General features: G+C 50.5%; 8 protein-coding genes across 8 annotated transcripts; 5 read left to right on the top strand and 3 right to left on the bottom strand.

Annotated features, from left to right (window-relative positions):
- Positions 1 to 470: 470 nt before the first annotated feature.
- On the top strand, positions 471 to 1,473 carry N7446_009121 (PQ-loop repeat-containing protein; the record flags this gene model as incomplete). The annotated part of the gene is made up of 4 exons (XM_058517866.1): positions 471 to 514; positions 582 to 620; positions 763 to 975; positions 1,035 to 1,473. 4 exons carry the CDS (start codon positions 471 to 473, stop codon positions 1,471 to 1,473), a joined length of 735 nt encoding a protein of 244 aa, XP_058368654.1.
- A 267-nt stretch (positions 1,474 to 1,740) lies between these two features.
- N7446_009120 (uncharacterized protein) lies at positions 1,741 to 2,913 on the top strand (the record flags this gene model as incomplete). The annotated part of the gene is made up of 3 exons (XM_058517865.1): positions 1,741 to 1,777; positions 1,915 to 2,257; positions 2,316 to 2,913. 3 exons carry the CDS (start codon positions 1,741 to 1,743, stop codon positions 2,911 to 2,913), a joined length of 978 nt encoding a protein of 325 aa, XP_058368653.1.
- Positions 2,914 to 4,612: 1,699 nt separating this feature from the next.
- Positions 4,613 to 6,731, top strand: N7446_009119 (glycoside hydrolase family 18 protein; the record flags this gene model as incomplete). The annotated part of the gene is made up of 5 exons (XM_058517864.1): positions 4,613 to 4,721; positions 4,776 to 4,838; positions 4,891 to 4,904; positions 4,958 to 5,085; positions 5,138 to 6,731. The coding sequence occupies 5 exons, from the start codon at positions 4,613 to 4,615 to the stop codon at positions 6,729 to 6,731; spliced, it is 1,908 nt and encodes a 635-aa protein (XP_058368652.1).
- Positions 6,732 to 7,247: 516 nt separating this feature from the next.
- On the bottom strand, positions 7,248 to 10,440 carry N7446_009118 (putative plasma membrane H(+)ATPase; the record flags this gene model as incomplete). The annotated part of the gene is made up of 5 exons (XM_058517863.1): positions 7,248 to 8,418; positions 8,481 to 8,953; positions 9,004 to 9,711; positions 9,765 to 9,988; positions 10,038 to 10,440. The coding sequence occupies 5 exons, from the start codon at positions 10,438 to 10,440 to the stop codon at positions 7,248 to 7,250; spliced, it is 2,979 nt and encodes a 992-aa protein (XP_058368651.1).
- A 2,166-nt stretch (positions 10,441 to 12,606) lies between these two features.
- N7446_009117 (glutamate--tRNA ligase GUS1) lies at positions 12,607 to 14,912 on the bottom strand (the record flags this gene model as incomplete). Its single annotated transcript, XM_058517862.1, has 4 exons — positions 12,607 to 14,008; positions 14,068 to 14,154; positions 14,206 to 14,591; positions 14,652 to 14,912. The coding sequence occupies 4 exons, from the start codon at positions 14,910 to 14,912 to the stop codon at positions 12,607 to 12,609; spliced, it is 2,136 nt and encodes a 711-aa protein (XP_058368650.1).
- Positions 14,913 to 15,065: 153 nt separating this feature from the next.
- On the top strand, positions 15,066 to 16,074 carry N7446_009116 (mitochondrial 54S ribosomal protein uL1m; the record flags this gene model as incomplete). Its single annotated transcript, XM_058517861.1, has 3 exons — positions 15,066 to 15,307; positions 15,365 to 15,929; positions 15,982 to 16,074. 3 exons carry the CDS (start codon positions 15,066 to 15,068, stop codon positions 16,072 to 16,074), a joined length of 900 nt encoding a protein of 299 aa, XP_058368649.1.
- A 164-nt stretch (positions 16,075 to 16,238) lies between these two features.
- Positions 16,239 to 17,169, bottom strand: N7446_009115 (COG2 family protein; the record flags this gene model as incomplete). The annotated part of the gene is made up of 2 exons (XM_058517860.1): positions 16,239 to 17,105; positions 17,155 to 17,169. 2 exons carry the CDS (start codon positions 17,167 to 17,169, stop codon positions 16,239 to 16,241), a joined length of 882 nt encoding a protein of 293 aa, XP_058368648.1.
- A 270-nt stretch (positions 17,170 to 17,439) lies between these two features.
- N7446_009114 (uncharacterized protein) lies at positions 17,440 to 18,699 on the top strand (the record flags this gene model as incomplete). Its single annotated transcript, XM_058517859.1, has 1 exon — positions 17,440 to 18,699. One exon carries the CDS (start codon positions 17,440 to 17,442, stop codon positions 18,697 to 18,699), a length of 1,260 nt encoding a protein of 419 aa, XP_058368647.1.
- Between the last annotated feature and the right edge of the window lie 8 nt (positions 18,700 to 18,707).

Genomic DNA, 18,707 nt, shown 5'->3' with positions numbered 1-18,707 from the left:
AAATCGGGATAGGAACGGCATGATCGTTGAAGTTGGCTTGAGTGATTGCTCAGCTTGAGATTGACAAGACTATATGCTTATGCTCTGTGGACAGTTCATGGTGATGTCAACTGCCCAGGTGGTCCTATAGTTCCATGTCAACACAACCAAACATCTTACTCCGAAAACATACAACAACAATCGAGAACCAATACATTTACATAATTAACTCAACTTAGCAAGGCAAAAAGAAAACCAAATCACCTCGTGCCAAGTAGATTAAACAAATTAAACGCTGGAGTGATCGACACGCTGACATAAGCCAAGACCCTGAAAAAGCCGCATGCGTGTCGAAGTGTACCTTTTTTCTGTTTTTTAGATTCCCCTGTCGCGAAAGTCTCTGTGGAAGTCACCTTATTTCAAACCTTCAACAGACCGGCTCGGCTTCCATCTCGCCTACAGGCCCTGACCCGCGGAGGTCTATCGCCGATATGTATCTCATTTCGGCTGCCATTGACTGGGCCGCGCCCGTCTTGTAAGTCGGCTTCGATGAGTTCCTGATTTATGCGCAGACGTTCAATGCTAATGAAGCTCGTCTACAGCCTCGTCACCTCCCCCTCACGTCCTACGCCGACCAAATCGTAAGCATTCATCGCTCAAGAAGCTCGACTGGTTTCTCTTTGGACATTCCCCTGATTATGCTTGTTTCTTCGATTTTGAAGTAAGCGTCTGCTTTCCGGCGCGTCGAATTCCGAGATTGAAGATCAAAGTTGACGTTATCAGGGTTTTTTATTGGTTTGGAGAGTACTATTCAGCCACTTTGTTGACCCAGGCCGTCGTCATGATTGTGGTGCAGATGACCATGCTCAAGGTTGCATTGGATAATCGGCCTTCTCCTGGTGGTCTGAATGGGATTGAGCATGCGCCTTTCAGCGGTGGCTCTGACAGTGGCTCCTCAAGGCCTTACGAATTTTGGCAGTGGAAGAACACAAAGCCGTAAGTTTGGAGAGCGCACAGGAAGCCGCGGACATTGAAACTGATTATACACTTTACAGGTACTACATGTTCCTCACTTACTTCGTCGGAGCCCTGACTCTTATCCACCTAAGTCCGATCTCCCAATTCGAATCGTATATCAGCCTCTTAGGTTACATCGGACTTGCCGTCGAGGCCACCCTTCCCATCCCACAAATCATCGCCAACTACCGATCAGGCTCGTGCAAGGGCTTCCGGGTCTCCGTCATCGCGGCATGGATTCTCGGTGACACCATGAAGATGAGCTACTTCTTCTGCAGCACGGAAACTATCCCGTGGGCCTTCAAGCTGTGCGGCATGTTCCAATGCGCGTGCGATTTCTACCTGGGCTTCCAGTTCTATATGTTCACTCGGGGCTCCTCACTCCCCTCACACTCTCGGGGCCCCTCCCAGACCGCGGGCAGGTCGGAACAGGATGGCCGTTGGGGCCACGAGGCGAAAGATATCCGCATGAACTGAAGTGGAGCGTTTTGCATAGATTAGACATGTAGATAGAAATTGGCGACCATATAGACAAATAATTGGAATGAGATAATGTCATAACGTGTTCTGCCTCTTCTATACTTCCAAAGCTTATGCGGAGTTAAGCATTTCCGCGTTTGTGAATTGCCCCGCGATATCGTCGAGTTGGAAATGCGCTTCTCCTCCTTATTCTCCGCGGAACTCCGGACAGTCTCTGTTTATTCTCTGTTGAAGTAGCCAACTAGCCGATACTATTTCCTCATAATGGCTACTCCCACAATTCGCATCGGCTATGTTCCCGGTACGCCTACCTACCCCCTCCATAGCTCAAGCTCGACGCTTGCTTTGCAGCCGCACCTTTTCCAGTTGCTGGCCAGCTTCGTACAGGCTGAAGTGCCTCGAGGAATGCGCGCTAACAATGAATTTTCTGGTTACTAGAGCACTATCTCACACCACTTCACCTCGCCCTCCGTTCGTCAGCTGTCGCAGCCCTCCCATTCAAGATCGCCCTGACCCCATTCCCCTCCGGAACGGGTCATATGATCACCTCTTTGCGCGGCAATGAGATTGACATTGCCATCGGTCTGACCGAGGGCTGGGTCGCCGGTCTAGCAGGCAAGACACAGCAACTAAGCCAGAACGCAGATGGCGGATACAAGGTTGTCGGCCACTGGGTTGACAACCCATTGCGGTGGGCTATTGTGACAGGCCGCAACCGGGACGAGATTAATGGAGTTTCGGACTTGAAGGATCGGAGGGTGGGAGTTAGCCGGTTGGGAAGGTAAGATCAGAATTGGCAAGAGATTGGGTGAATACCAGGCTGACCGAGAACCTTGCAGCGGCTCGCACATCATGTCTTTCGTCCTTGCCCAGCAGCAAGGCTGGAAGGCAGACTCTCTTACAACTGTTCCTCTTGGACCCTTCGGGCCTCTGCGCGATGGAGTCTCCGGTCTGGATGAATCGCAGCCCGAGAAGGCAGCTAACCCCTCAGCGGAGTTCTTCATGTGGGAGGAATTTACCACAAAGCCATACTTCCACCCGACATCCGAGAAGCCGAACCCGCCTCTGAAGAAGATCGGCGAGATCTTTACTCCCTGGCCTTCATGGATGATTGTCGCTTCTACGGCTTTATTCCCTGATCCCGAAAACGACCAGCGATTGGCCAGCCTCTTCCAGGCCCTCGATCAGGGTGTCAGGGATTTTGAGGCTGATACGGCGCAGGTTGTTAAGCTTTTGGGCACTGGCGAGCTTGGCTGCAATTACATCGAGGAGGATGCTACTGAGTGGTTGAAGGATGTCAAGTTTACTAACAGCACTCGCGGTGTTGATATTAAGGTTATTGAGGGTGTTGTTGATGTGCTCAAGGTTGCTGGTGTTATTGATCCGGCTATGAGCAATGAGGAGGCTATTCAGCGGGTTATTGGAATTAAGAGGTAGATAAAGATCTTGCGGAAGTAGAAAAGGAATATCAAGAGACATCGTAAATATAAGTTCGTGAAATCGTGATATATCGCCTATAAAAGACTCTCAATCCACAATGATGGATAGTAGAGATGCAGTCAACAAAGCGAGATAACTATATTTCGAGACATTAGCCCACACTTCGTAATGACCCCTACATCAGGTCTACTAAAGCCAATAAAGATTAGAGTTTGCTACGATTTCCCCTTTAATTCAAAAATGAAGGGAAAAAAAGCCACAAAAAGACATGTCACAGGCAGTATACCATTCCACTGTGCCAGAAAATGACCTTGCTTGCCATCCGAAATGATAGGCCAACCCCATAGTCCCATATCCATAGCACATGTATGTAAGAAGATATAACAGCAATGAGATCGCCGAAACGGAGCCCCCAAAAAATGGAGTGCATTCCTATGGCGGGATGACCCCTTGCACCCTTACCACGGGATATTCAAGGTGTAGGTATGTGTATACCCCTACATAGCTCTATCCCAGGGGACAGATATTTGGTCTTCTTTGGGATATTGTAGCTGTGATTAGGGTCCATGTTCTATGGTGTTATTTCTGTAGTAGAGATGTTGCCTTGTTGCCTGCATCGAATGATATGAGGCGTTGGGTTGTAACTTACTCTGAGAATAGTTAGGTATACCAAAATTGAAATTAAGGGTGCTTAGACATTAAAATAGACGAATTTATAATTGTCTTTTGTTTCAGCAGCTGTCTTTTTGGTAAGAAATACTTGTGGTCTGGTGTATACTGAAGTTGTTGGCTACGGTGCTGTTTAACTTCACCCAGCCATGGATCTCATAATTTTCTTTAATAGACGACATGCTCAATTAGCTTTGGAGAAAAGTTGCAGTAAGTATCTCCTTATGCTCAATTTAAACAATGCAAATAAGTATACCAATGTTATAACTTGGTTGTGGGTGTAGATATATATCCACACCAATTCGATATATATACCCATTCAGATTGAGCCCAATTCACTGGGGGTATCTAATTTTTCAGCAATAACACAATATTAACGAGCCAAGTCTTGAGAGCATAGTCTACCAATTTATATAGAAAAATGAAATTCGTTAATTTGGTCTAAAACAATGTATAGGCTCGCGGGGGACAGACGGACAGGAGAACCAAAGCCAACAAGAAGACAAGGGATATAGAGTCCGGCATTGACAGTCCAGCTTGGGTCCATTATCTGGCCTAGAGCCCCATTCTACAGAGCAAGCCTGCTCCTCCCTATCTACATTCTCGAATCTGCCCCGGGGCCCCTGACAACAATGTCGGAATGCGCACCAAGTTGCAAAACACCCCTAACGACCCAATCAAATTACGCGATCAGGGATTTTTTACAAATTACATCTGCTCAGGGTCTTTTTTTTGCAAGTCCAAGCTCTCCCCGTTCGACTGCTGGCGTGTACAGTGTGGGTCATACCATGCGTGTAGAGCCCCAAGTGACGCAGTTGAGTGGTGGAACGCAACCGTTTGTTTTTATGATTTGATGAGCAAAATAACTCAGCCTGTGCTATTTAATGGCAGTTGATGCTAGATCCTCTTTACAGACTGGTGTTCTGACTTGTCCACGCCGTCGGCAGCCCTATACATCCTATAATCGATTATACTAATATAGCCCTTAATAGCTAATACCCTCCCAACGGGATAATACCGCCTTAATATGCGTCGGTCTCAAACTCTTCTGTCTTGGTCGCTTCTGCTGGCATCCCTCGGGGGAGTGCAGGCGAAGCTTGACTTGAAATCTACAAAGAACATTGTTGTTTACTGGGGTAGGTGACCTGGCTTTGTATATCTCGATTGATTCTAATTTAATTCTCCTACAGGACAAAACTCTTTCAGAGGCAAGGGTGACCAGGCACAACAGCCCTTGTCGTATTACTGTGACAGTGAGTGAGACGGATTCTATAATCACGACGATGAAACTAATGAGGACACTAGATGCTGACATTGATGTATGTATAAAAGCGCGATGTTTAGGAGATATTGAGCTGACAAAACCCTCTAGGTCATTCCAATGGCCTTTAATATGATGGTCAATGGCCCTGGAGGTGCACCCGAGATTGACTTCGCGGTGAGCAGCGAAGATTGCCAGGTGTTTGAGGGAACGCAGCTGAAGAACTGCCCCAAGATTGGGTGAGTTTCTTTGGCACAACTGGCAGCACGCCAGTCCACTGATAGCTTCTAGCAAGGACATCGCGACCTGCCAACAAAAGGGCAAGACAATTCTTCTCTCCATTGGTGGCGCCACATACAGCGAAGGCGGCTTCAAGTCTGAGACCGATGCTAAAGACGGCGCCAAGTTGATGTGGGAGACCTTTGGTCCCAAGCAAGAAGGCTCCAATGCTCTTCGTCCCTTCGGCGACACTGCCTTGAACGGATTTGATTTCGACTTCGAGGCCAATGTCCAGCACATGGCTACTTTCGCCAACGAGCTCCGGTCCCTGATTGAGGCCGACAAGAGTGGTCAGGACTTCTTCCTGACTGCTGCACCCCAATGCCCTTACCCCGACCAGGCTGACAAGGACATCCTCAACGGTCCTGTATATATTGACGCCATCTGGGTCCAGTTCTACAACAACTACTGCGGTGTCAACGCTTATAGCCCCCAGAGCTCCGCCAACAAGTACAACTTCGAGGAGTGGGACAACTGGGCTCACACAGTCTCGAAGAACAAGGACGTCAAGGTCATTGTCGGAGTACCAGCAGGCACCACCGCGGCCAGCACTGGATACATTCCAGCCTCGGAGCTGGCCAAGGTGGTCGAGTACTCGAAGAAGTTCGACAGTTTTGGAGGAGTTATGATGTGGGATGCCACGCAGGCGTACGGCAACGGAGCCTTCATTAAGGATGTGCGAAAGGCCCTGGGAGGCGCTGATGATACCGGTTCGTCGTCGTCCAGTTCGGCGTCGACCTCGGCGCCTTCTACTTCGTCCACTGACTCATCGAATACCTCGTCATCATCTACCAATGCACCCGGTTCCTCACCCTCATCTTCCTCCTCCTCTGCTGCTTCCTCATCGTCCAGTGGTCCTGAACCGACCTCCACTGAGAGCAAGCCTCCAGCCGCAGTTACCACCACCACCTCCGAGGCCACGCCGACCCCGACCGCGCCCCCAGAGACGGCCGCGACCCCAGAGACGACCGCACCCCCTGCAGATGTCCCTACTTCTGCCGAGGCACCCCCTACTTCTACCGAGACAACCCCAGCTCCCTCACCCACCAGCACCGGTGACACTGATGACACCGATGGGTTGATTTCCAGCATCCTTAGCACTGATCTCTTGGGCTTGCTGGGTGGTCTCCGCACAGCCAACGCTGCGACTCATCGCGTTACTCACAATCTCGCCGATCACCTGGGACCTAAGGCCGTGGGACATATGGGACCTAAACAAATGGGACCTGCGACTCAGCGCGTCGCCCACAGTTTCGTCGACAACCTAGGACCTAAGGCTGAGGGACCTAAGCAACTAGACGCTGCGACTCATCGCGTTGCCCACAGTGTCGCCGACAACCTAGGACCTAAGGCCGAGGGACCTGAGCAACTAGACGCTGCGACTCATCGCGCTACCCACAGTTTCGCCGACAACCTAGGACCCAAGGCCGAGGGACCTAAGCAAATAGACGCTGCGACTCATCGCGTTGCCCACAGTGTCGCCGATCACCTGGGACCCAAGGCCGAGGGAAATATGGGTCCTAAGCAAATAGGACCTAAAAGGATGGAACTTCAGAAGATGGGCCCTAATCATAATCTACGACGTGCTCTGCGTAACCGCGCTTAGGCTCGTTAGAGGTATCCAGGGCGAGCAACTATGTCCAATGGCATAGTTGATATTGCCGCACCTTGCATGTCTGGAGTGTGATATGAAAGACATGAGTGATCATAAAAGGAGATGTTACGATTTTCCCTCCGCTTCTTTTTCTTTTCTCCTTTTGGCACCTTCTGCCACTTCCAACGTCTCATGCTGTTCAACCTTAATTTTCTCTCTCTTATATTTACCTTCTCTATGATACCCATAGTATTCTAATTATGTTATTTCTTTTCTTTTATTTTGATGCCCAGGTGGTTTCGCCCTGAAAATAATTCATATTAGGTGAGCTCAACAACTTAAAGGTATTCAAGTTCCATAAGAAACATTAAAATCAGTTGACCATATTAGAGATTAAACAAAACACGCTTTCTACTTCGCTTCCATTTCCTTGAATGCCAGCCCAAACATCGCTCCCACGGCCAAAAAGACCAGTGACAACTATTAAGAGACTAAATAGACGCATTGATACTGCAATACCCAACCCACTCACTCAGCCTCCCCTTCCTCCTTGCTTGCCGTCAAGCAGAACCGACCCTTCGGCTTGCCTGTTTCCTCATACTCAAGGGTTAGACGAGACAAGTGCGCGAGCATATTCTCAATCTTCATCTCACCCTTGTCGCGCTGAGCACGACCAAGATTGTCGAGCCATTTGATTTTGTTCAGAATGAAGTATACCAAGGCAATGACAACCTCCACACCAAGGGAATAACCCCAAATTCGCACGACAGTAACGATATCAGTCCACCCATTTCTCGTCTCGACGAACTTGTCTGCTGGTTTGGTCTTCATATTCTCGTTACTGAACCAACCGAAAAGACAGAAGATCGTGGCCAGAGTATCCACACCCAGAATCGCGGTTACTAGGTGGATGGATGGCCAAGTGTCAATACCGCGAGTCACGAAAATGAGCCAATTCTCTGTGAGCGCCACTTCCAAGAAGAGAACTTCTTGAATGGAACCCCAGTTTTGGATGATGCCTCCGTTTTTGAGGAACATTGTTCCTCGTGCAACCCACGTACCCAGGGCGAGGAGTACACCTAGCAAACACGAAATGAACCAGATCTTTGGGAGTTGCCATTCAACAGGTCTCAGTTCAAAGGAGGCATGATCATAGGCTACAGCAACCGTTGCGAGATCGGCGAATAAAGCCAGGAAGACAATGAGCTCGACACGAATGCTTTCATTAAGAATGATCATCGAAGTTACGAGGTAGATTTCGAGATGCAAGCAAAGTGCAATGCGATATTGGATATACGCCTTCATGCGGTGGAAGATTTGACGCGCGACCTTGATGGAGTCAATAATGGTCGATAATCCAGGCTCGAGAAATACAATGTCTGATGCAGTTTGCGCAGCTTCGGATGCTCCTTCGACGGCGATGCCACAGTCGGCTTTTTTGAGAGACGGTGCGTCGTTCACTCCGTCTCCTGTCATGGCGGTTAAATGGCCTCGCTCCTGCAGCATCTGCACGACTTGGTATTTGTGCTCTGGGAACACCTCTGCAAAGCCATCAGCCTTTTCGACTAGATCGCTGGCCATGGCTCCACTGAGGCCGCCGTGAATAAGCTTGTCCGAATTATACACCTTAGTTCCCAATGCCAGCATCTTGCAGGTTTCCTTTGCAATAGCAATGGCATCTCCCGTGAGCATCTTCACGCTGATACCAAGGTTCTGTGCTTCGCTGATCGTATGAGCGGTATCTTCTCGGGGGGATCAAACATAGGCAGCATTCCAAGTAGAACCCAATCTTCGCCTTCTTTCTGAACGGCAACTCCAAGAGAGCGGAAGCCTCGGTGTGCGAATTCCTGCGCTTTGGTCTTGTATAACTCAGCTGTCTCTTTAGAACAGTTCGTCAGCTGAAGCACAGCTTTCGGAGCGCCCTTGGTGCATGTATACCGTACACCGTCACAGACAGCAACTGTAACAATCCGCTTGGATACTGGGTCAAACGGCGTAAATTTTTCGGTTTTCCAGCCGCGGCGCATGATCTCTCGTGCCTTAGGGTATTGCCTGAGAGTCAATACGGTAACTTTGTCGATTGGATCAAGAGATTCAGTGTTGTGCGAGGATGCAAGCGCAGCAACCGCAAACATCCAGTCAATATCGACACCTTCGGCCACGTAAGGATCTCGAATACTCAGTTTGTTCGCAGTCAGGGTTCCAGTCTTATCAGAACAAAGGATATCAACTCCCTGCTTGTGATTAGTATTGGGAACAGGCTAACATGATTGGGGAGACTTACTGCCAGGGACTCAATAGCAGTCAGCTTTTGCACAATGGCTTTCTTCTTCGCCAGATAAGCAGCACCAACAGCCATGGTAGTAGTGGTTACAACCGGAAGACCAACAGGCACACCGATGATGAGCAAAGACAGGGTGTAGTGAAGCAAGGTCTGCTGACCTGGCGAAGCAATGGGAATATGTCGGAAGAATCCACCAATCCATGCGGCAAGAATCCAAGCCATGACAAGAATCAAAAGAGAAGTTCCGATATTGTCCATGACAAGTTCGAAGTGACCGGTGCCTTTTGCAGATTGCACCATTGTTGCGGTGCGACCGACAAAAGAAGTTCTTGCGCCAGTTTGAACTACCGCGTAGGCCTTGCCACGCTTGCATCCGGTTGTATAGAAGATCATATCCCCCATATAACGATCCACAGCAAGGGATTCTCCGGTAATGGCAGAGTGGTCGCAGGCCAGAATGGGATAGCCACGTCTGCGAGGAGGTGTCGGTTCTTCCTGTCCTCCGTTTTCTTCTTTGGATTTGCCATCACCTTGATTTACTTCCTCCACAGCCTTTTTTGCCTCTTCATCTTGATCTTCAGAATCGGAGCCTCCGCCGAGCATTCCCTGTTCTTGAAGCTGGTTGAACTCTTCCCAGCCGTTGGGGTCATTGAAGTCACAGATAACCTTGGCATCAGCAGGCACCACTGAGCCTTCACCAACAATGATCTGAAGGAGTCATGAGTATACAGACATGAATGGGGAATTGCGGGTAGACACACCACGTCACCTGGAACTAACTCTCGCGCGAGACATTCTTGTTGAGCACCATCACGAATGACCTGTGCTCGCAAGGCAATATCTCCCTTGAGACTTGCAACCACATCGGCAGCCTGCTTCTCCTGATACCAACCCACAGCGGCATTCAGGCACAAGATACCGATAATGACACCAAAATCGACCCAGTCATCCAGACCAGCAGCAAGTAAAACAGCCAACTCCATGACTACCACCAAGTCAGTCATATTGCTATCACGCAAAATCAAGGCACTCACCATATAGAATTGGACCCCGGAAGTAAGAAAGAACCTTGGCAATAGGATTTTCCTTCTCAGACGACAATTCGTTCCAACCAGCCCGCTGACGGCGCCGTGGAATTTCTTCGCTGGACAGACCCTCACGAATGTCGGTCAAGGTCCATTCATCAGGAAACTTGCCAGACTCGCCCTCGAGCTTTTTGATATGAACCTTCCGCTTCTTCCATGGGGCATACCAGACTCGTTTCTCAACAAAATCGCCTTCATCTTGGGCTTCTGCCTTTGCATCACGGAAAGTAGACACATATTTGACAAGCTTGCCATACTCATCGAGATTGGCCCAATCCTGGTTCAGAGACGCCCGGGAAATGCGGGAGCTCCGGCGTATGTCAGGCCGCTCGGGATCTGAAATAGACGCCATGCCAGGTGAATGAGGTCAGAATGCTTGATTGCCGATGATCAGTCCGGGTCAAGTCGCTGGCGAGAGATCGTTGAGTGAAGGTGGCGCCTGACGAAGAAAGATTTCCTGAAAAGGGAAAATGAAGAGGGATAGCAAACAAGGAGACATGAAAGGAGGGTAAAAATTTCCAAGTTGTTTGTTGCCCTTCAACACCTGCAAGCCAACAAGACGAGAAACCTATCCTGTGAGTATTTCGAGGGGCAGGGAATGATGTTCCTCAACGTTCAAGGGAGGGAGAAAAATCCTTACCTACCGTCCCTTTCGCACTCTATCATGCTGACGTCGTGACAACGAAGGTTTCGGCAGGAACATCTGCATTGTATGCTCATTGTTTTGGACTTCGGCAATTGATATTTGGAGGGGGAGATGTCGCAAGGGACCAGCCGAGGGTCATTCAAATAAACCAGGAGAATGTCAACATCCGAATTACTGGTTCGGCCTATCAAACAAGCGACATGTATACCGTTTCGTGTCTCTGTGCAGTAAACAAAGCTCGTGACGCCAGCAGGCACCTCAATTGACTTGCAGCCAAGGCCATTGAGTCATTGGCCCACGGGTCATCAGCCGTGTTCCATCGGTAGAACCCCGTAAAGCAGCAGATTCAGACTTGGAAGCTTCCCAGAAGATGCAAGCATTGCTGTATATTGCTGTCGACATGGATGCTAGCTCGCGGGATGAGTTTAACTCTGCGATGACTGTTGGGCTTTGGACGCTCAGACTCTCTGAATGGCAGTTAAGATCCCCAAAATTTGCCAAGAACAATCAACTGGGCCAATGAAATCGGAACCACTGGACTCTCTCAGGATGTCAGCGGCTGCCCGGATATCGATGGAGACTGGAGTACAGTTCTCGACGTCATGCTTGACCTGTTCCGCTGACACCCGGCAAGCGGAAACAAAATCCTGTCCATACCAGGCTCCTGATGAACGGGAATTGAGAAAGGATGGGAGATACTTGGCAGCATCATGATATAAAGTAGGACGAGAAGTAACAAGAGATGCAGTCACAACCCACTCCCCACACGTAACCCCGACTAGCCCTTGCTGTGATCCCGAAGCCAACAGCACGCAGGGAGACCAGCTCGACGTATGTAGTTAGACTCGCTTTATATACATAGTTACGGAGTTAGGGTAGCCAGAGCCAAGTAATAGAAACCATGCGATGCATCCAGTATCTCATCTGTTGGTGATGACTCCCTAGAAGACGGGCATTCAATACGATGTGGGGCCAGTACGAGTGAAGAGCTATGTCTTTGGACATTTGCAATGTACTAGCGATATTCCACACCACCTAGCCATGATAAATGAGACGCTGGGGGACTTGCTGCGCGAATGTGTCTTCGGAAGAGGTCATCCGGATCTTGAGAATCGTCATCTCGATGACCTAGGGAGGCACAGACACGCAGTAGCCATTCCGATGGATCAACTACATGGGCACGACAACCAACAACGAACCTAAAAAAAGGGAAAGGGAAAGAAAAGGGACCCTATTGGGATCTACCGGGTCGATCTCCAGGAATTGGAACTGCGTTCCCTCTGCACGGTACGGCCTAACACAGTTACCCATTGTGTTTTACCCCTAGGTTATGTTCGGCGGAGTGTTGCAAAGGTTAGGGTTAAACTTGTTGATAGACGGGGCTCCACTTTTGATGTTAACACGTGACCTCAGATTTCTGCCTGACGATCCTGGCAGCAGGATTATTTTTCTGTTTCTCTTCGGCTTGCCTGTTTTCCAGGTATCAGGTATCTCGCTAGTACATTACAGATCCCAAAAGGCATAGCTATCCAATTATACTGGCCGCAGATTGTATTAGTTGCCGTCTTCTACGGAATCAGCGGATGAGGTGCCGTGTGGATCGCATGCTTTCTATCACTTGGCGACATAGCCCCTAGCCCCCTGAGCTTTCCTTGCAAGAGAGAGAGAGTACGCATGGAGGTACACCAGCGTGGCACTCTAGCCAATACTGCACCCTTGCCACACCTGTCACCAATACTCGATCTACTTGTATGATGAAATCGTGAGAACGCAGGTTAGAAGCCTAACGTTATATATGACACTTCATTGACTCATGATTTCTCTTTCCGTAGATCACTCATAACACAAGCTTCCCATACTCGCACATTTCATTTATTTAGTCTTTCCGGAAGGAATGTTGAAGAAGACGGCGGGCGAGCCAGGGGAGTAAGCCCGATCAACGCGGTAGTAGCCCTTGCGGTCGAACTGGATGATGTCGTTGACCTTAAGATCGGCAACATTGCAATCAGCAACACCAGCCTCGCGGAACTCCGTTTGGGAGTTGAGACAATCCTCGAGCTTATCATCCTCGGCCATGGCGTCCTTATTAAGCAAGTAGTCGAAGTCCACAAGCTCGACGGGGACGACATCCTGCTCGGTGGCGAGCCAGGTGACCTTCTTCTCTGTCTTCTTAACATCACCTGCAAGGTGCAGCTCAAGCTCGAGGTCGGTGATGATACCGGTGGCAGTATCGGTAGTGATCTTGCGAACGAAGGCATTGCCCCAGTTCATGAGGGTGATCTCCTCGTCCTGCTTGAAGAGCTTGACGTCCTCCTGCTCGAGCACAATAGAAGGACCGAAGACAACCTTCTTCATACCGACAGCGGCGTTCTTGGCGTGCTTAGGCTTCTCCTCCGAGTACGGGGCGGGGGAACCAGTTACAGTGGTCTTCACAACGTTCTTGTTAGAGATAGCGGTGTGGCGACCAGCAATCGGGTCAATGTACTTCTTGTTAGTGGCCCAAATAAGAGCCCAGTCGAAGTTGACGATGTTCTTAGAGGGGCCCTGCTTCAGGATGAACTCGCGAAGAGCAGGAATGGTCATACCACGGCGGCGAATACCACGAATGGTAGGGAAACGGGGATCATCCCAGCCCCAGACGACGCCAGCCTCAACCAGCTTAGTGAGCTTCCGCTTGGACAAAAGGGTGCGAATGAAGTTCATGCGGGCGAAATCCCAAACCTGAACGGTGCGCAGCTTCATCGTATCCAACATCCACTGGTATTGCGGGTTGCGGTCACGGTACTCAATAGTACGGAGAGCATGGGTGACACCTTCCATCGAATCGACAATAGGGCAAGCGAAGTCGTAGGTAGGGTAGATCTTCCACTTGGTGCCGGTACGGTGGTGAGGAGCAGGGTTGCAGCGGTAGATGACCGGGTCACGCATAGCCTTGTTAGGGCAATCAAAGGAAATCTTAGCACGAATGCACCAGCGAACACCCTCGGGGGTGCTTTTCTTCATCTCCTCAAGGCGCGACAAGCTCTCTTCGACGGAAAGATCACGACGGGCGCTAGGAAGACCGTCGAAACGCTGAGCGGCCATGGTCTCCTTATCGGTGTCATCAGCATAGGCGTCGCCCTGCTTGATGATCTTGACACAGTAGTCGTACAGCTCGTCGAAATAGTCACTGGTGTAGGTCATCTTGTTAGGCTTGATACCCATAAGGGCAAGGTCCTCCACGATGGCGTCCTGGAACTCTTCCTTCTCGTTCGAGGGGTTGGTGTCGTCGAATCTATTACAGATCGATTAGTTTTGAATGTTTTGTTTGCGCTTTCCGGGTGCTGAGCTTACCGCAGAAGAAGAGTGCCGTTGTACTTCTCATGCGCAAAGTAATCGTTGAGAAGAGCAGCCTTAGCGTGACCAATGTGGAGGTATCCACTAGATATGCGTTAGTCGGAGACCGAACAATTTCAACTGCAGACAACTTACGAAGGTTCGGGAGGGAAGCGGGTAACAACACCGTTCTCGGTGTTCTTAAGAGCAATGTCATAGCTGGCACCCTCCTTAGACTTGGCGGTCTTCTTCTCCTTGGCAGCAGCGTTCAAGGATTCGAGAGCCACGGAGGTCCAGGGGCAAAGCTCCTCAAGGAAACGGAACCAACGGGTAATATTCACAAGGGTACCCTTCTTCAGAGCAGCAACGGCCACTCGGTTGCCGCGGAGAGCACCCCAGAGAGCGATGTCGGGTGTAGACAGAGAGTATCCGATAATGAAAGAACGCAAGAGAAGGTGGGTGTCAATGCGCTGGAGAACGGGGTCGAGAGCCTTGAAATCGAAGGTGGTCAGCGAATCCAACTGAGAGATCCACTCATTTTCCTATAAACTGTGTTAGGTCCGCATGCTATGTAGACTCGGCGGGGTAATTGCAAAGCTCACAGCCTTGGCATCCTTGCCAGTCAAGAAGGGGAAGTGCTCAGTAAGGCTTTGGATGACATTGATAGTACCAAAGACATTGTTGGTACCGCTGATGAGCTGCACAACGGCTTTATCGCCATCCTGGAGGAGGGCAGTGTCCTCGTAGGAAATATTGATAACCGGAGTAGGACGAGCCTCGTTGATTGAGGTTGCGATAAGGACCACGGGCAGAACTGCCGAGTGGTTGGCACGAGTGGCCACCTTCAGCTCGTATTGAGTCATTGCGCAGAAAATGAGTGACAATGGTGAAGTTTTGGCGGGGCAGAGGCATTATCTACATGCCCGTGCGGTGTCACGTTTCTCCGACCCGAAAGCTTTCCGGCAGAAAACAATTGCATCGTCCGGCTGTTCAGCTCAGATCAACGATTGCCAGCCATGTCGTCCTTCGGCTCCGTCCTGCCTACGACGGCACGCGGAATTCTCTCATCATGTCGTGTTCCGCTACGAGGGCCCTCAATTGGCCCCGTTCTCTCCAACTTCCAGCAGGTTCGAGGCCTCAAGTCAAAGGGCAAGGGCAAGGGGAAGGAGCAGCCTAGCAAGAGCCGCAGAGGCCCGCAGACATTTAGACAAAAGGATTTGAAGGATATGCCGCAGTTTGCGCTCTGTGATGCTATGCGGTTTGTCTCCCATGTCCGACCGAGATCCGTGGTTGATTAGACATTGACATCTTACAGATATATCCGAGCGATCGAAGTCGGCCGCGAACCTACTGTCCGCAAATACGAACTGCACATTCGCTTGAAAACAAAGCGAGATGGACCTGTCATCCGTAACATGATCCGGTTCCCGCACGCCGTCCAGACCGAATCCCGCATCTGTGTCATCTGTCCCCCAGGCTCGAAACACGCCACGGACGCCCTCGCCGCAGGTGCCGTTCTTGTTGGTGAACAAGAAGTCTTCGATTTGGTCAAGGCTGGCAAGATTGAATTTGATCGCTGCCTCGCTCACCCCGACAGTTTGCCCGCGCTCAACAAGGCCGCGCTAGGTCGTGTCCTCGGTCCTCGGGGTTTGATGCCCAGTGCGAAGACTGGTACAGTGGTTGAGAACGTGGCTGAGCGTGTTGAGATGCTCCGTGGTGGTACCGTGTACCGTGAGCGTGACGCCGTTATCCGCTTGCCTATTGGACAATTGGGCTTCTCTCCAGAGGAACTGCGCGATAACATGCGCGTGACCATCGACCAGATTAAGAAGGATGCCTCCGCACTGACTGACCGTGTCAACAAGGAGATTTATGAAGTTGTGAGTACTTGGACTATATTTCATTTGGAATTGGCCTCTGACAAAGCATTAGGTACTGAGCTCGACGAACGGACCGGGCTTCTCACTCAACGGAGAGTTCCGCACCAACGACTCCCCCGAAACCTCTGCCTTGAAGGGCGTGTAAACTACTTATTACTTTCTTATATCCTTTGGCGTGTACAAATTTATTGTTTTATTAGGAAGCATTGGTGTATCATGGTATCACTGTTGAATTAGACACTTTCATAAAAAAGAACGCCGACGCTATGTATGCAACCCAGTCTGTATTGAGAACAAAGCATGCGGTTTTTACACCTTGAGGTTTCTCAGCGCAGCGACAGCGCTGACATCCTCACCCATCAGTTCGTATATGCGCAGAATCGCCAATGTCCTGGCATCCCGTTTTCCGCCTGCAGTGGTGGCCTGCTCCAAAGCCGACTTGAGATCCAGGAGCAGTGTGGACTTGATCTTGGCGACTCGGGGTTGCAATGAAACCAGGAAAGGATGTTTCTCTCCGACTCGGGCAGCGATTGAGGTCAAATAGACAAACTTCTGGGCATGTCGTTCAAGCTTCTTTGATGACATTGCCGGTGTGCCATCCGCCAGCTCCTCATCATCGCTGTCCTCGCTCTCACTGCTGTATAAATCGGACTCTGTCTCCGACCCCTCCGGTGATTTAACATCCCGCTGTGATGAATTGGTTTTAATCATCAGCCGGTGTTCCAATTCCTCCACGCGATCTGCATAGTCCAGCAAATCTTTGCCAATGTCGGCGTTCGTTCGTAGCCGCCGCTTCTCATTCAGCAGTTCCTCCACTTCTCGGCGCCGGGCCTCGACCTTATCCCGAATAGCTTTAACATCACGCTGGAAGGATAACACGCCAACTTTGACACCTTCTACTTTCTCCTCGCCTCCCCGGAGAGAGGTTCCTAGAGAGAGGAAGTCCTGGTAGTTCTCATTCACCAAATCCAACAGCTCCTTGTTCAGGGATTGCTCCAACCCTCGCAGCTCTTGTCGCAAATCTTCGAGGCTCTGGTGACGATTTGTTAATGACGAGAGAAACGTGGCCGGGTCAAAATCAGGCGCGAGGAATGAAGTGCGGGATAGCGGCTCGGGGAAGGGAAGGCCTGAGGAGTCTTCTTCGAAGTCCGAGGCAGAGCCGTCGGAGTCGCCAAACTAGAAGAACGTTAGACAACATAAAGACTCAATGCTTCAGTATCCATACCTGGAAGCGATTCATGGTGAAACAAGTGGGCAATGGATAGTCAACAGGCGTCGCAGATCGGGGAAACGTGTTGTCGGTCTTGGCAGCCTCTCCGAAGTACAACAGCTTCTCCGCTTCACAGACATCTGATTTACACTAATCTGACAACGCAGCCTGCATTGCACATGCAAGATTCATGCACCATTCCAGAACTGAACCTAACTTAATTACCGGTACGTGTCTTTTGCCTTCTCGGAGCGGGGTTGTCTTGTATCTGTGTTGTCTCCTGCAAACTCCGTAGTGTGGATGGAGTCAGACACACTGTCTGCGCGAAGGGAGAGATCCCGGCTGTCGTCGTCTGCCTTTCCTCGACAAGGATGGCCCCGAGTGTCTCCGTCCCACGCGCCCCCAGTTGTCAACGCTTCAGATCCCTCACATCTGGCATATCCGCGAAACTACGAGTCTGCCGCTGAAGAGTCAGACCGGGCATATCGTACGACGGCTTTGCGCCAACTGACTGGAAACCCGAGACCTCTGTCCCGCACTAGTTGGGCTGATAACCCTGGCTCCGAACGGCGGTCGTCGACTTTGCCTACGCGGCCGGTGCTGGTGAGGGCTTACTCTGGCGATGCGGGAGATAACTCCTCTCAATCATCTGCTATGTCCGCGCGCCGATTCTTTCCATTTACTGGCTCCAGGGGCGCGGCTTCTGCTCAACCTCAACCTCAGCCGGATCTGATACTCCCGTCAGATAAGGACTTCAGTATCGAGAGCATACTGCAGGCGATTGAACCTGATATCCGTGGCACTCTGGAGTCCATCGCCGAGATCTGTGGCCGTAGCAAGCTGAGTCTTGCCAATGAATATGGAAGTCACATCGCACCTTTGGGTGAGATATGTGCTCCGCCGGGGGGTCTAGGACCTGTCGAGGAAGCCAGTCTTAGCGAGGAACAGCGGTCCGCCGACAACGTGGTTGTCCAAGATGAAGATATCAATATAGCAGATACTGGCCGGGATATGCAGCCATTCTCGTTCCATCGGTACTTGGAAAATTCACGGCATACTGCATCCATGCTCGAACAGAATGGTGCATCCCATCCAGCTGGCACTGGGCAGCCAGATCCCCTGATATCTCCTGCAATGAACCCTCAACCAGGATCAAGCATGGACATCGGTCTGGATACCTTGCCGCTTAGACGTGAATTTGCATCAAGGCCCAAGAATGGTGGCCGTGATTTACTCGCCAAGAGCGCCGTTCCTAGCAATATGGTACAGCAAGTACCAAACATCGCCACTCCAGCTCTGGTCTCTGAGGTTCATCTGGATGCAAGGGCTGACGGTCGCTCTTCTAACGAACCTCATCTGCCTCCCAAAGCTTCCCTCGATGACGCACCGATTATGAGAACCCCAGGGCCAGAACTCATTCAATCTCTTCTTGGTTGGCTAAAATGGCCTGCAGGTATTGCTGGGCCAGATTCTCGTCCTGCTTTACAGTCAGCTGAGGGTCGCTTGCGTGCTATGCTTGATCATGCCGGGAATCAGGATGCTGTTCCGGCTATGCTTTGACGGGTTCT

The sequence above is a fragment of the Penicillium canescens genome (genome assembly GCF_028828765.1).
Source record: "Penicillium canescens strain IBT 15451 chromosome Unknown utg000006l_segment0_segment0, whole genome shotgun sequence".
NCBI classification, from domain to species: Eukaryota; Fungi; Ascomycota; class Eurotiomycetes; order Eurotiales; family Aspergillaceae; genus Penicillium; species Penicillium canescens.
This window is presented reverse-complemented; position numbering and strand designations above follow the sequence as displayed.